Source organism: Stegostoma tigrinum, chromosome 30 (assembly GCF_030684315.1).
Source record: "Stegostoma tigrinum isolate sSteTig4 chromosome 30, sSteTig4.hap1, whole genome shotgun sequence".
In the NCBI taxonomy this organism is placed as follows: domain Eukaryota; kingdom Metazoa; phylum Chordata; class Chondrichthyes; order Orectolobiformes; family Stegostomatidae; genus Stegostoma; species Stegostoma tigrinum.
Window position 1 is genome coordinate 776,362 of NC_081383.1, and position 11,793 is coordinate 788,154.

Below are 11,793 nucleotides of genomic sequence, written 5' to 3' on the forward strand. Positions count from 1 at the left end.
GCAACTCATATTCCGCCTGGGAACCCTGCAGCCATATGGTATCAATGTGGACTTCACCAGTTTCAAAATCTCCCCTTCCCCCACTGCATCCCTAAACCAGCCCAGTTCATCCCCTCCCCCCACTGCACCACACAACCAGCCCAGCTCTTCCCCCCCACCCACTGCATCCCAAAACCAGTCCAAACTGTCTCTGCCTCCCTAACCGGTTCTTCCTCTCACCCATCCCTTCCTCCCACCCCAAGCCGCACCCCCAGCTACCTACTAACCTCATCCCACCTCCTTGACCTGTCCGTCTTCCCTGGACTGACCTATCCCCTCCCTACCTCCCCACCTACACCCTCTCCACCTATCTTCTTTACTCTCCATCTTCGGTCCGCCTCCCCCTCTCTCCCTATTTATTCCAGTTCCCTCCCCCCATCCCCCTCTCTGATGAAGGGTCTAGGCCCGAAACGTCAGCTTTTGTGCTCCTGAGATGCTGCTTGGCCTGCTGTGTTCATCCAGCCTCACATTTTATTATCTTGGAATCTCCAGCATCTGCAGTTCCCATTATCTCAGAGAATCATTTTGTTTGCTTTATTGCTTCAGCAGATAATGATGCTGCTGGCTGGGCCAGTATTTATTGCACACCCCTAATCGCCCTGGAGATGTTGGTAGTGAACTGTCTTCTTGAATATTTGGGGTCTGTCGGGTGTAAAGACATACACAGGGATGTTAGATTTAGAAGGTGCTGCTGATGGAGCCTGGGAGAGTTTCAACAGCGTGTATTGTAGATCATACACACTGCCGCTACTGAGAGTCGGTGGGGCAGGGAGTGGGATGTTTGAGGATGTAGCGCCAGACAAGTGGCTGCTTTGTTCTGGATGGTGTTGTTTGAGTGTTGCTTTTTGAGTGTTGTTGGGGCTGTACTCATCCAGGAACATGGGGAGCATTCCGTCACACGCCTGGCTTGTGCCTGGTAGGTGGTGGACAGGCTTTGGGCAGTCAGGAGATGAGTTACTCTCCACAGTATTCCCAGCTTCTGACCTGCTCTTGGAGCTGCTGTGTTAATGTGGTGAGTCCAGTTAAGTTTCTGGGTTAGGGGCTGAGATTGGTAATTAGGGGGAAGAGGTTTTAGTGGGATCAATGCAGCGGACTTTTCTATTTGCCAGAACTTGTCTCTGTAATCAGAGACAGAATTTCAAACTTTGTCTAAAACAGCAGATTAGGGTGGGGTAGATATAAATACAAAGGCTTATGATAAAATATCAGGCTTAATGAATGTGTTTGCTGAATGGGTGTGTATTGTTATATATATGTTGTGATAGGAAGAATACGTAGGCTCCAGTCTCCTTGGAAACTGTGTCTCAGTGTTGGTCAAGTAGAGAACCTTAGAGAGCAGGCTCCCTTCATGATATCCTCTCAGTAAGACAGATTCACCCAACACTGACCTACTGCTCCCATTCTGCCCAAACTCCTCAACAGTTCCCGCTTTTTTGGCTCCTCATTCAGCTGCTGTGCCTTAATTCTCTGAGCCCCTCAAGACAGGATGGGCCAAGGGTCGGGGGGTTCACATTCCTGCCCTGAGGCTCATTGCTACTTCATGACAATTTCTCCATCACAGCTTTTGGGGTTCGGCTAGAATCTGTCTCCGCTGATTCACTAATCCTGATTCCACCCTGAAATCAGCATGGAGTGTTCCCTCTGAGAGGGGGAGATCAGTCTGTAACCTGCCAACACCCCACCACCCACTTCCCACACCCCTATCCCCACCATCCCCTGCCCACACCCCTACCCCCACCATCCCCTGCCCACACCCCTATCCCCACCATCCCCTGCCCACACCCCTATCCCCACCACCCCCTTCCCACACCCCTAACCCCACCATTCCCTGCCCACGCCCCTACCCCCACCACCCCCTGCCCACGCCCCTACCCCCACCATCCCCTGCCCACACCCCTACCCCACCATCCCCTTCCCACACCCCTAACCCCACCATTCCCTGCCCACACCCCTATCCCCACCACCCCCTTCCCACACCCCTAACCCCACCATTCCCTGCCCACGCCCCTACCCCCACCATCCCCTTCCCACACCCCTCCCCCCACCATCCCCTTCCCACACCCCTACCCCCACATCCCCTTCCCGCACACCTACCCCCACCATTCCCTGCCCACACCCCTACCCCCACCATTCCCTGCTCACACACCTACCCCCACCATCCCCTGCCCACACCCCAATCCCCACCATCCCCTGCCCACACCCCAATCCCCACAATCCCCTTCCCACACCCCTACCCCCACCATTCCCTGCCCACACCCCTACCCCCACCATCCCCTTCCCACACCCCTACCCCCACCATCCCCTGCCCACACCCCTACCCCCACCATCCCCTTCCCACACCCCTACCCCCACCATTCCCTTCCCACACCCCTACCCCCACCATTCCCTGCCCACACCCCTACCCCCACCATTCCCTGCTCACACACCTACCCCCACCATCCCCTTCCCACACCCCTACCCCCACCATCCCCTTCCCACACCCCTACCCCCACCATTCCCTGCCCACACCCCTACCCCCACCATTCCCTTCCCACACCCCTACCCCCACCATTCCCTGCCCACACCCCTACCCCCACCATTCCCTGCTCACACACCTACCCCCACCATCCCCTTCCCACACCCCTACCCCCACCATCCCCTTCCCACACCCCTACCTCCACCATTCCCTGCCCACACCCCTATCCCCACCAGCCCCTGCACACACCCTTACTGACCCCCCTCCAGTGCTCCCCTATGCCCCCACACCCCGATTGTCCTCTCTCTGTCAGGTTGAATGTTGGACCTGTGACTCTCCACAAGTTACTCCCTGCTGATTCGCTCCACGTGACTGCCTTCCCAGCACATCCCGACCTGGAGTTCCATTCATTGCAGCTTTCGATTGGAGGGATCCGCGGTCTGTCCAGGAGACAGTATCCCACTGGGACTCTGAGTTCTAACTTACTTCTTAAAATCAATGAGTCGTGACAGTTTGATAATGTGGATTTATCAGGCTAGCAATACATATGATAACATTTCATATTACACATTGTAATGACAGGTAGTTATTGAAAATTGTTCCCATTGTCACTGCAGAGCTTTAACTCATCATGATTCAAATATTCATCACTAATCATCACTTCCTTCCCTCAACTGTCACCAACTCAGACTATACCTGAACTGGTTATAGAGAACTTCAACTTGACTGGGGGAGAGAATTGAACTTTCTCTGATCAACACTTGATATAATTCTGTTCTAATCTATAACCCTCCACATGATATTCAAAGCGTTTGATTATGTAAAGTAACTGCTCTTGGGAACCTAAGACATAATCAGGATTAATTAATCCCCTTTTAATCACTGGTTTAACAGTGGCACAGTCACCCATAACTTCTGGAGGCCTATCCCTTTATTGTTCCTTAAGCAGTTCAATAACCCAAACCTCCACTGTGATTACTTCATTCTAAAACAGAGAGAGATGTTTTGATGGAAACAATAACTGGAGCAGGGTGAACTGGATTCAGAGATGACCACCTGATGGGGACTGGATTCTTGGACAAATATCTTCAGGGCATTTACAGAGAAGGCGACTTCTGGAACAATCAGAGAGAAGCCAGGAATTTTGCTGGTGGGTCTGTGATCCCAGCTGGTTGTTTCATGAAACCTGGGAATGACCTAAGCATTTGTTTCAGATGATGGCAACCCCAAGGAGGCTCCCAGTTCACTCTTATCCTATTGCCAATAATGGGATCAGTGGCCCCCTGTCCTGTAATCACTCTATTTGCACACCCCTCCTCCCATTCCCATCAATCCTTGAAGCTGTTCACTCCATCTCCTCATGGACATCGACAATGTGCTCAATCTGTTTTCAGTTTAAATCGGCAGATTATATTTTGTAACCCAATGCAAGTTATTTGCAGAATTCTAACTTAGGGTTTCTCACTTTCAACAGGCATGAGTAATCACAGATTTGGTCTAACATTAACCAATTGGGAACGCTATATTTACTGAGAAAAAGTAACAAACTTGAAAATTGGACAAGTTGGATTTCCTGCACTGTATCTCCACTGGTATGCCATCGTCATAAAGCTGGTCCAAGTCTCTGAATGGCTCAGGAATGGCCATGCACTGGTTAGAGAGCTTGTAGTTCACAAATGGGTGGGAATGATGCGGTTAGTCCCTTCCACAGCCGACTGGACTGGATACCGAAGAGGAGTTAGTCAGAACAAACTGCTCGGACCTTTTTCCAGAATCTTCACGTTTCTCCACTTTGCAAAGAACCATGATTCTGACTTCTTTCCGAAATTCCTCAGAAATGTAATAATAGATAAGTGGATCAAGGCAGTTATTGAAAGTGCTGAGCACCAGGCAGACCAGATAGTAAAAGTACAGCTTATTGCTGTCAGTGGGATGGAATTGTGAGTGATGGACCAGCAGGGTTACATTACTAGGAGTGAAGCATATCAAAAACACAATCAGCACCAACACCATGGTCCTTACAGCTTTCGAATACTTGCTATCTTCCAACATCAATGATCCGATGATAGACACATAGCAGAATATAGTAACAAGAGATGGAATGAAAAACCCAATCACAACCAAACACATAAAGTAATAAAAAAAATAGCCAGTGTTTAATTCTTTCGGCAAAACATCGTGGCAGGTGGTGATGTTGAGGTTGTGGATTGGATGGGTCTGTCTCTGAAAGAGGAACGGTAACATGGCCAATACAACAAGGAGCCAAATCACACAACAGCTCCCGACAGCGAAGCTATTGTCCCGGAAACGCTTGGAGAGAAAGGGATGGACCAGAGCGAAGTACCTGTCGATGCTGATGAAGGTGAGCAGCAGGGCAGAGCAATACATGTTCCCGTAGAAAAAGGCAGTGACTGTGCGACACAGAGCTTCACCAAAGAGCCAGTTGTTGCCCAGAATGTGGTAGTGAATTTTGAACGGCAGCACGAGGCTCAGGAGCAGGTCAGCTACAGCCAGGTTCATCAGGAAGATGGTGGATGGTAATCGCTGGGTCCTTGTGACCAAGACAAAAAGAGCAATCCCATTGGCTGGGAGTGCAATGCAAAGGATGATGCTGTAAACTGTAGGAATTATCACTGTGGTGATGGAACTGGTCAGATAATTTTCCAGAGTTATCCTTGTAGAAATGTCGGAACTACCTTTCGGTGAATGGAAACTTCTCCCACGGGCCTCAGGAGCATCTGAACACAAAAACACAGTTTAATGTTAGAAGTTGGCTATTTGTAAAGATTCCAAAAGTGTGGAACTTTCCTGTCAAAGGCTCTGAATCAATTTGGGCTTTTCAAGGCTAAAATTTGATTGAGTAAATTATTTCCCAATAGGTTTGAACGAAAGGTGCAGAACAGAGAGAGACAAGTTTGAATTTAATGGAAATAGAACATAGAACAGAGAACATTACAGCACAGTACAGGCCCTTTGGCCCTCAATGTTGTGCCGACCTGTCATACCGATCTCAAGCCCATCTCACCTACACTATTCCATGTACGTCCATATGTTTATCCAATGATGCCTTAAATGTACCTAAAGTTGGCGAATCTACTACCGTTGCAGGCAAAGCTTTCCATTCCCTTACTACTCTCTGAGTAAAGAAACTACCTCTGACATCTGTCCTATATCTTTCACCCCTCAATTTAAAGCTATGCCCCCTCGTGCTCGCCGTCACCATCCTAGGAAAAAGGCTCTCCCTATCCACCATATCTAACCCTCTGATTATTTTATATGTTTCAATTAAGTCACCTCTCAACTTCCTTCTCTCTAATGAAAACAGCCTCAAGTCCCTCAGCCTTTCCTCGTAAGACCTTCCCTCCATACCACGCAACATCCTAATAAATCTCCTCTGCACCCTTCCCAAAGCTTCCACATCCTTCTTATAATGCGGTGACCAGAATTGTACACAATACACCAAGTGTGGCCGCACCAGAGTTTTGTACAGCTTCACCAATAACCTCTTGGTTCTGGAACTCTATCCCTCTAGTAATAAAAGCGAAAACACTGTATGCCTTCTTAACAGCCCTGTCAACCTGGGTGGCAACTTTCAAGGATCTGTGTACATGGACACCGAGATCTCTCTGCTCATCTACACTACTAAGAATCTTACCATTAGCCCTGTACTTTGCCTTCCGGTTACTCCTACCAAAGTGCATCACCTCACACTTGTCTGCATTAAACTCCATTTGCCACCTCTTAGCCCAGCTCTGCAGCTTATCTATGTCTCTCTGCAACCTACAGCAGCCATCGTCACTATCCGCAACTCCACTGACCTTAGTGTCGTCTGCAAATTTACTAACCCATCCTTCTACGCCCTCATCCAGGTCATTTATAAAAATGACAAACAGCAGTGGACCCAACACCAACCCTTGCAGTACACCACTAGTAACTGCTCTCCAGGATGAATATTTCCCATCAACTACCACCCTCTGTCTTCTTTCAGCAAGCCAATTTCCAATCCAAACTGCTATATCTCCCACAATCCCATTCCTCCGCATTTTGTACAATAGCCTATTGTGGGAACCTTATCGAACGCCTTGCTGAAATCCATGTACACCACATCAACTGTTTTACTCTCATCTACCTGTCTGGTCACCTTCTCAAAGAACTCAGTAAGTTTTGTGAGGCACAATCTACCCTTCACAAAACCGTGCTGACTATCCCTAATCAATTTATTCTTTTCTAGATGATTATAAATCCTATCCCTTATAACCTTTTCCAAGACTTTACCAACAACTGAGGGAAAGGCTCACTGGTCTATAATTACCAGGGTTGTCTCTACTCCCCTTCTTGAACAGGGGAACCACATTTGCTATCCTCTAGTCGTCTGGCACTATTCCTGTAGACAATGACGAGTTAAAGATCAATGCCAAAGGCTCGGCAATCTCCTCCATGGCTTCCCAGAGGATCCGAGGATGAAAACCATCTGCCCCAGGGGACTTATCTATCTTCACCCTCTGAAGGATTTCTAATACCTGTTCCTTGTGAACCTCAATCCCACCTAATCTAGTAGCCTGTATCTCAGTATTCTCCTCGACAACATTGTCGTTTTCTAGAGTGAATACTGTCAAAAAATATTCATTTAGCGCTTCCCCTATCTCATCTGATTCCACACACAACTTCCCACTACTATCCTTGATTGGGCCTCATCTTACTTTCGTCATTCTTTTATTCCTTAAATACCTATAGAAAGCCTTAGTGTTTACCCTGATCCTATCCGCCAACAACTTCTCGTGTCTCCTCCTGGCTCTTCTGAGCTCTCTCTTTAGGTCTTTCCTGGCTAACTCGTAGCCCTCAAGTGCCCTAACTGAGCCTTCACATCTCATCCTAACATAAGCCGCCTTCTTCCTCTTGACCAAAGATTCCATTTCCTTCATAAACCACAGCTCCTGCACTCTACAGCTTCCTCCCTGCCTGACATATCTAGGGCACACAGGAGCTTTTCCTTGAATAAGCTCCACATTTCTAATGTGCCCATCCCCTGCAGTTTCCTTCCCCATCCTATGCTCCCTAAATCTTGCCTAATCTCATTGTAATTGCCTTTCCCCCAGTTATAACTCTTGCCCAGTGGTATACACCTATCCCTTTCCATCACTAAAGTAAACATAACAGAATTGTGATCACTATCACCAAAGTGCTCACCTACTTCCAAATCTAACACCTGGCCAGGCTCATTACCCAGTGCCAAATCTAATGTGGCTTCGCCCCTTGTTGGCCTATCTACATACTGTGTCAGGAAGCCCTCCTGCACACACTGGACAAAAACTGACCCATCTATAGTACTCGAACTATAGTGCTCCCAGTCAATATTTGGAAAGTTGAAGTCCCCCATGACAACCACTCTGTCTCTCTCACTCCTATTGAGAATCATCTTTGGTATCCTTTCCTCTACATGTCTGGAACTATTTGGAGGCCTATAGAAAACTCCCAACAGGGTGACCTCTCCTTTCCTGTTTCTAACCTCAGCCCATACTACCTCAGTTGACGAGTCCCCAAACATCCTTTCTGCAACTGTAATACTGTCCTTGACCAACAATGCCACACCTCCCCCCACTTTTACCATCTTCTCTGTTCTTACTGAAACATCTAAATCCCGGAACCTGCAACAACCATTCCTGTCCCTGCTCTATCCACGTCTCTGAAATGGCCACAACATCGAAGTCCCAGGTACCAACCCATGCTGCAAGTTCACCCACCTTATTCAGGGCCCTCCTGGCGTTGAAGTAAACACACTTCAATCCAACTTCTTGCTTGCTCTACTGATCTACCCATGAGCCTCCTTTCCCCCACTATTTTTTGGCAAAGGGAGAGGGTATAGCTCAGTGGTTAACGCTGCTGCCTCACAGGTTCGATTCTATCCTCAGGTGACTATCTGTGTGGAGTTTGCACATTCTCCCTCAGTCTGTGTGGGTCCCTTCCCACAGCCTAAAGAAGTGCAGGTTGGGTGGATTGACTAGGGGAAATGCAGGGTTACAGGGGTGTGGTGGGTCTGGGTGGGATGCTCTTCAGAGGGTTGGTGTGGGCTGAATGGCCTGCTTCTATAATTTTTGTGTTGTTCATATTTAGTTTGGGACAGGAGGCGACCATTGAGTCCTGTACCCCCTTTCAACCATTTCACCATTTCATTCAAATTACAACTGCCTTTAGGCTACATTTTCCTGACCTTGACTATTTTAACTTAAGACCTTGATCTTGGTGTGAAGATTACCTCCTGACTCCACCAGGAATGGCCTGGCTCATACCTGGAGTTTCTGCCCTTTATCCTGGGTCTCCCACCATGGGAAGCAGCTTCTCTCTAACAGCCCTGTCAATTCCTTCAATCATCTTAACTGCCCCAAATAGACTTTCAGAAAGCTTTTGACAAATTCCCGCATCAGAGATTATTGTGCAAGATTAAAGCACATGGGATTGGTACAGCTACATTGAGATGGATAGAAAACTGGTTGGCAGAGAGGAAACAAGAGGAGGAATTAATGGGTCCTTTTTAAATTGTCAGGCAGTAACTAGTGGGGTGCCACAGGGATCGGTGTCGGGACCCCAGCTATTCACAATGTATATTAATGATTTGGATAAAGGAACAGAAGTAACATCTGCAAATTTGTAGATGATACCAAGTTGGGTGGGAGGGTGAACTGTGACGAGGATGCAGGAATCTTTCAGCGTGATCTGGACAGGTTGGGTAAGTGGGCAAATCCATGGCAGATGCAGTATAATTTGGATAAATGTGAGGTTATTCACTTTGGAAGCAAAAACCAGAAGACAGATTACTAGCTGAATGGCTGTAAATTGGGAGAGGGGAGTGTGCAGTGGGGCCTGGGTGTCCTTGTGCACCAGTCGCTGAAGGTAAGCATGCAGGTGCAACAGGTGGTAAAGAAGGCAAATGATATGTTGGCCTTCATTGTGAGAGGTTTTGAGTACAAGAGCAGGGATATGTTGCTGCAGTTATACAGAGCCTTGGTGAGGCCACACCTAGAATACTGTGTGCGATTTTGGTCTCCTTTTGTGAGGAAGGATGTGCCTGCTCTAGAGGGAGTGCAGCGAAGGTTTACCAGGCTGATTCCAGGGATGGCAGGTATGACATAGGAGGAGAGGTTGACCAAGTTATGCAAAAGCCTGGTTCAGCCACATCTGGAGTATTGTGTACAATTCTTGTCGCCTCATTACAGGAAAGATGTAGAAGCGTTGGAAAAAGTGCAGAGGAGATTTCCCAGGATGTTGCCTGGAATGGAGCAAAGGTTGAGAGAGCTAGGGCTTTCCTCTCTGGAATGACGAAGCATGAGAGGTGACTTGATAGAGGTGTATAAAATGATCAGAGGTATAGATAGAGTGGACAGCCAGAGACTTTTTCCTAGGGTGGAGGTAGCTATTATGAAGGGGCGTAGTTTTAAAGTGAGTAGAGGTGGATTTTGGGGAGATGTAAGAGGTATGTTCTTTATTCAGAGAGTTGTAGGGGCGTGGAATGCATTGTTGGAGAGGGTAGTGGAGTGGTCCTCATTAGGGGCATTTGAAAAGCTATTAGATAGGCATATGGATGATAGTATCAGGTAGGGTTGGAGGTTAGATAGACCTTAGGTTTAACATAGAACATAGAACATAGAACATTACAGCACACCCTTCGGCCCTCGATGTTGTGCCGACATGTCATACCAATCTCAAGCCCATCTCACCTACACTATTCCATGTACGTCCATATGCTTGTCCAATGATGACTTAAATGTACTTAAAGTTGGCGAATCTACTACCGTTGCAGGCAAAGCGTTCCATTCCCTTACTACTCTCTGAGTAAAGAAACTACCTCTGACATCTGTCCTAAATCTTTCACTCCTCAATTTAAAGCTATGCCCCCTCGTGCTCACCGTCACCATCCTAGGAAAAAGGCTCTCCCTATCCACCATATCTAACCCTCTGATTATTTTATATGTTTTAATTAAGTCACCTCTCAACCTTCTTCTCTCTAATGAAAACAGCCTCAAGTCCCTCAGCCTTTCCTCGTGAGACCTTCCCTCCATACCAGGCAACATCATAGTAAATCTCCTCTGCACCCTTTCCAAAGCTTCCACATCCTTCTTATAATGCGGTGACCGGAACTGTACGCAATACTCCAAGTGCGGCCGCACCAGAGTTTTGTACAGCTGCAGCATAACCTCTTGGTTCCGGAACTCGATCCCTCTATTAATAAAAGCTAAAACACTGTATGCCTTCTTAACAGCCCTGTCAACCTGGGTGGCAACTTTTAGGGTAAAATTTCGGCACAACATCGTGGGACAAAGGGGTTGTACAGTGCTGTACTGTTCTATGATGACGAAGTGTGGAGCTGGATGAACACAGCAGGCCCAGCAGCGTTCATCCAGCTTCACACTTTGTTATCTCGGATTCTCCAGCATCTGCAGTTCCCATTATCACTGAACTGTTCTGTGTTCTTTGTTCTAAGTTAGGATTGTTTTTGCTGGAGTTCAGATGAAAGAGCGGGACCTCAGGGAGACTTATAAAATTCAACAGGACTGGGCAGGGAGGCTGTTCCCGATGGTGGGTGTGTCCAGGACCAGGGGTCTCAGTCTGAGGATTCAGGGTAGATGATTTAGTACGTAGAAGATGAGACATTTCTTCACCCAAAGAATGGTGAGCTTGTAGAATTCATTATCACAGGAAGTAGTTGATGTTAAAACATTCAATGTATTCAAGAGGTGACTAGATATAGGACTTGGGGGGTGAATGGGATAAAGGTCATGGGGAGAAAGCAGGATCAGGCTATTGAGTTGGACACTCAGCCAGGATTGGGTAGAATGACAGAGAAGGTTCTAAGGGCTGAATGGTCTCCAAACGCTCCTATCTTCTATGTGTGTTTCTATGCCCCCTTTAATCATCTAAACCCAATGTGAGACAACTTTATGAAACTTTTTAAACAGTCAGATCCTTTTCCTTCATAAAAACATAGGACTTTGATTCAATGTCCGATAAAATTGAAACACTAGAGCAACTTTGGCCTGTAAAATGTTAAAAACGGATTTAAACCACAACTCTCACATTCTTCATCAAGTTTATAAGCATGACCTATTACAGTATAGTGGCAGTGGCACTGTCTTTCAGCCAGGAGGTCTGGGTTTAAGTGTCTACCTGCTGCAAAGGACTGTGCTAATATCACCAAAAGGCTGTTTAAGTCTCACAGATAGAAATGATGAGAGCTGCTCCCTGTTAAAATCACAATAAAGATCTCATCACAAAACTAGCTGCAGGAATCTATGAGAATGTCTCAT

At 47.3% G+C, this 11,793-nt stretch overlaps 1 protein-coding gene across 1 annotated transcript in view; it reads right to left on the reverse strand.

Annotated features, from left to right (window-relative positions):
* Positions 1-3,006: 3,006 nt before the first annotated feature.
* The window catches only part of LOC132206065 (proteinase-activated receptor 3-like), a 14,292-nt gene continuing 5,505 nt past the window's right edge, over positions 3,007-11,793 (reverse strand). Inside the window, exon 2 of the mRNA XM_059638482.1 lies at positions 3,007-5,232. Within this exon, the coding sequence (XP_059494465.1) occupies positions 4,190-5,232 (1,043 nt within the window). The 3' untranslated portion in view covers positions 3,007-4,189. The remainder of the gene's footprint in view (positions 5,233-11,793) is intronic.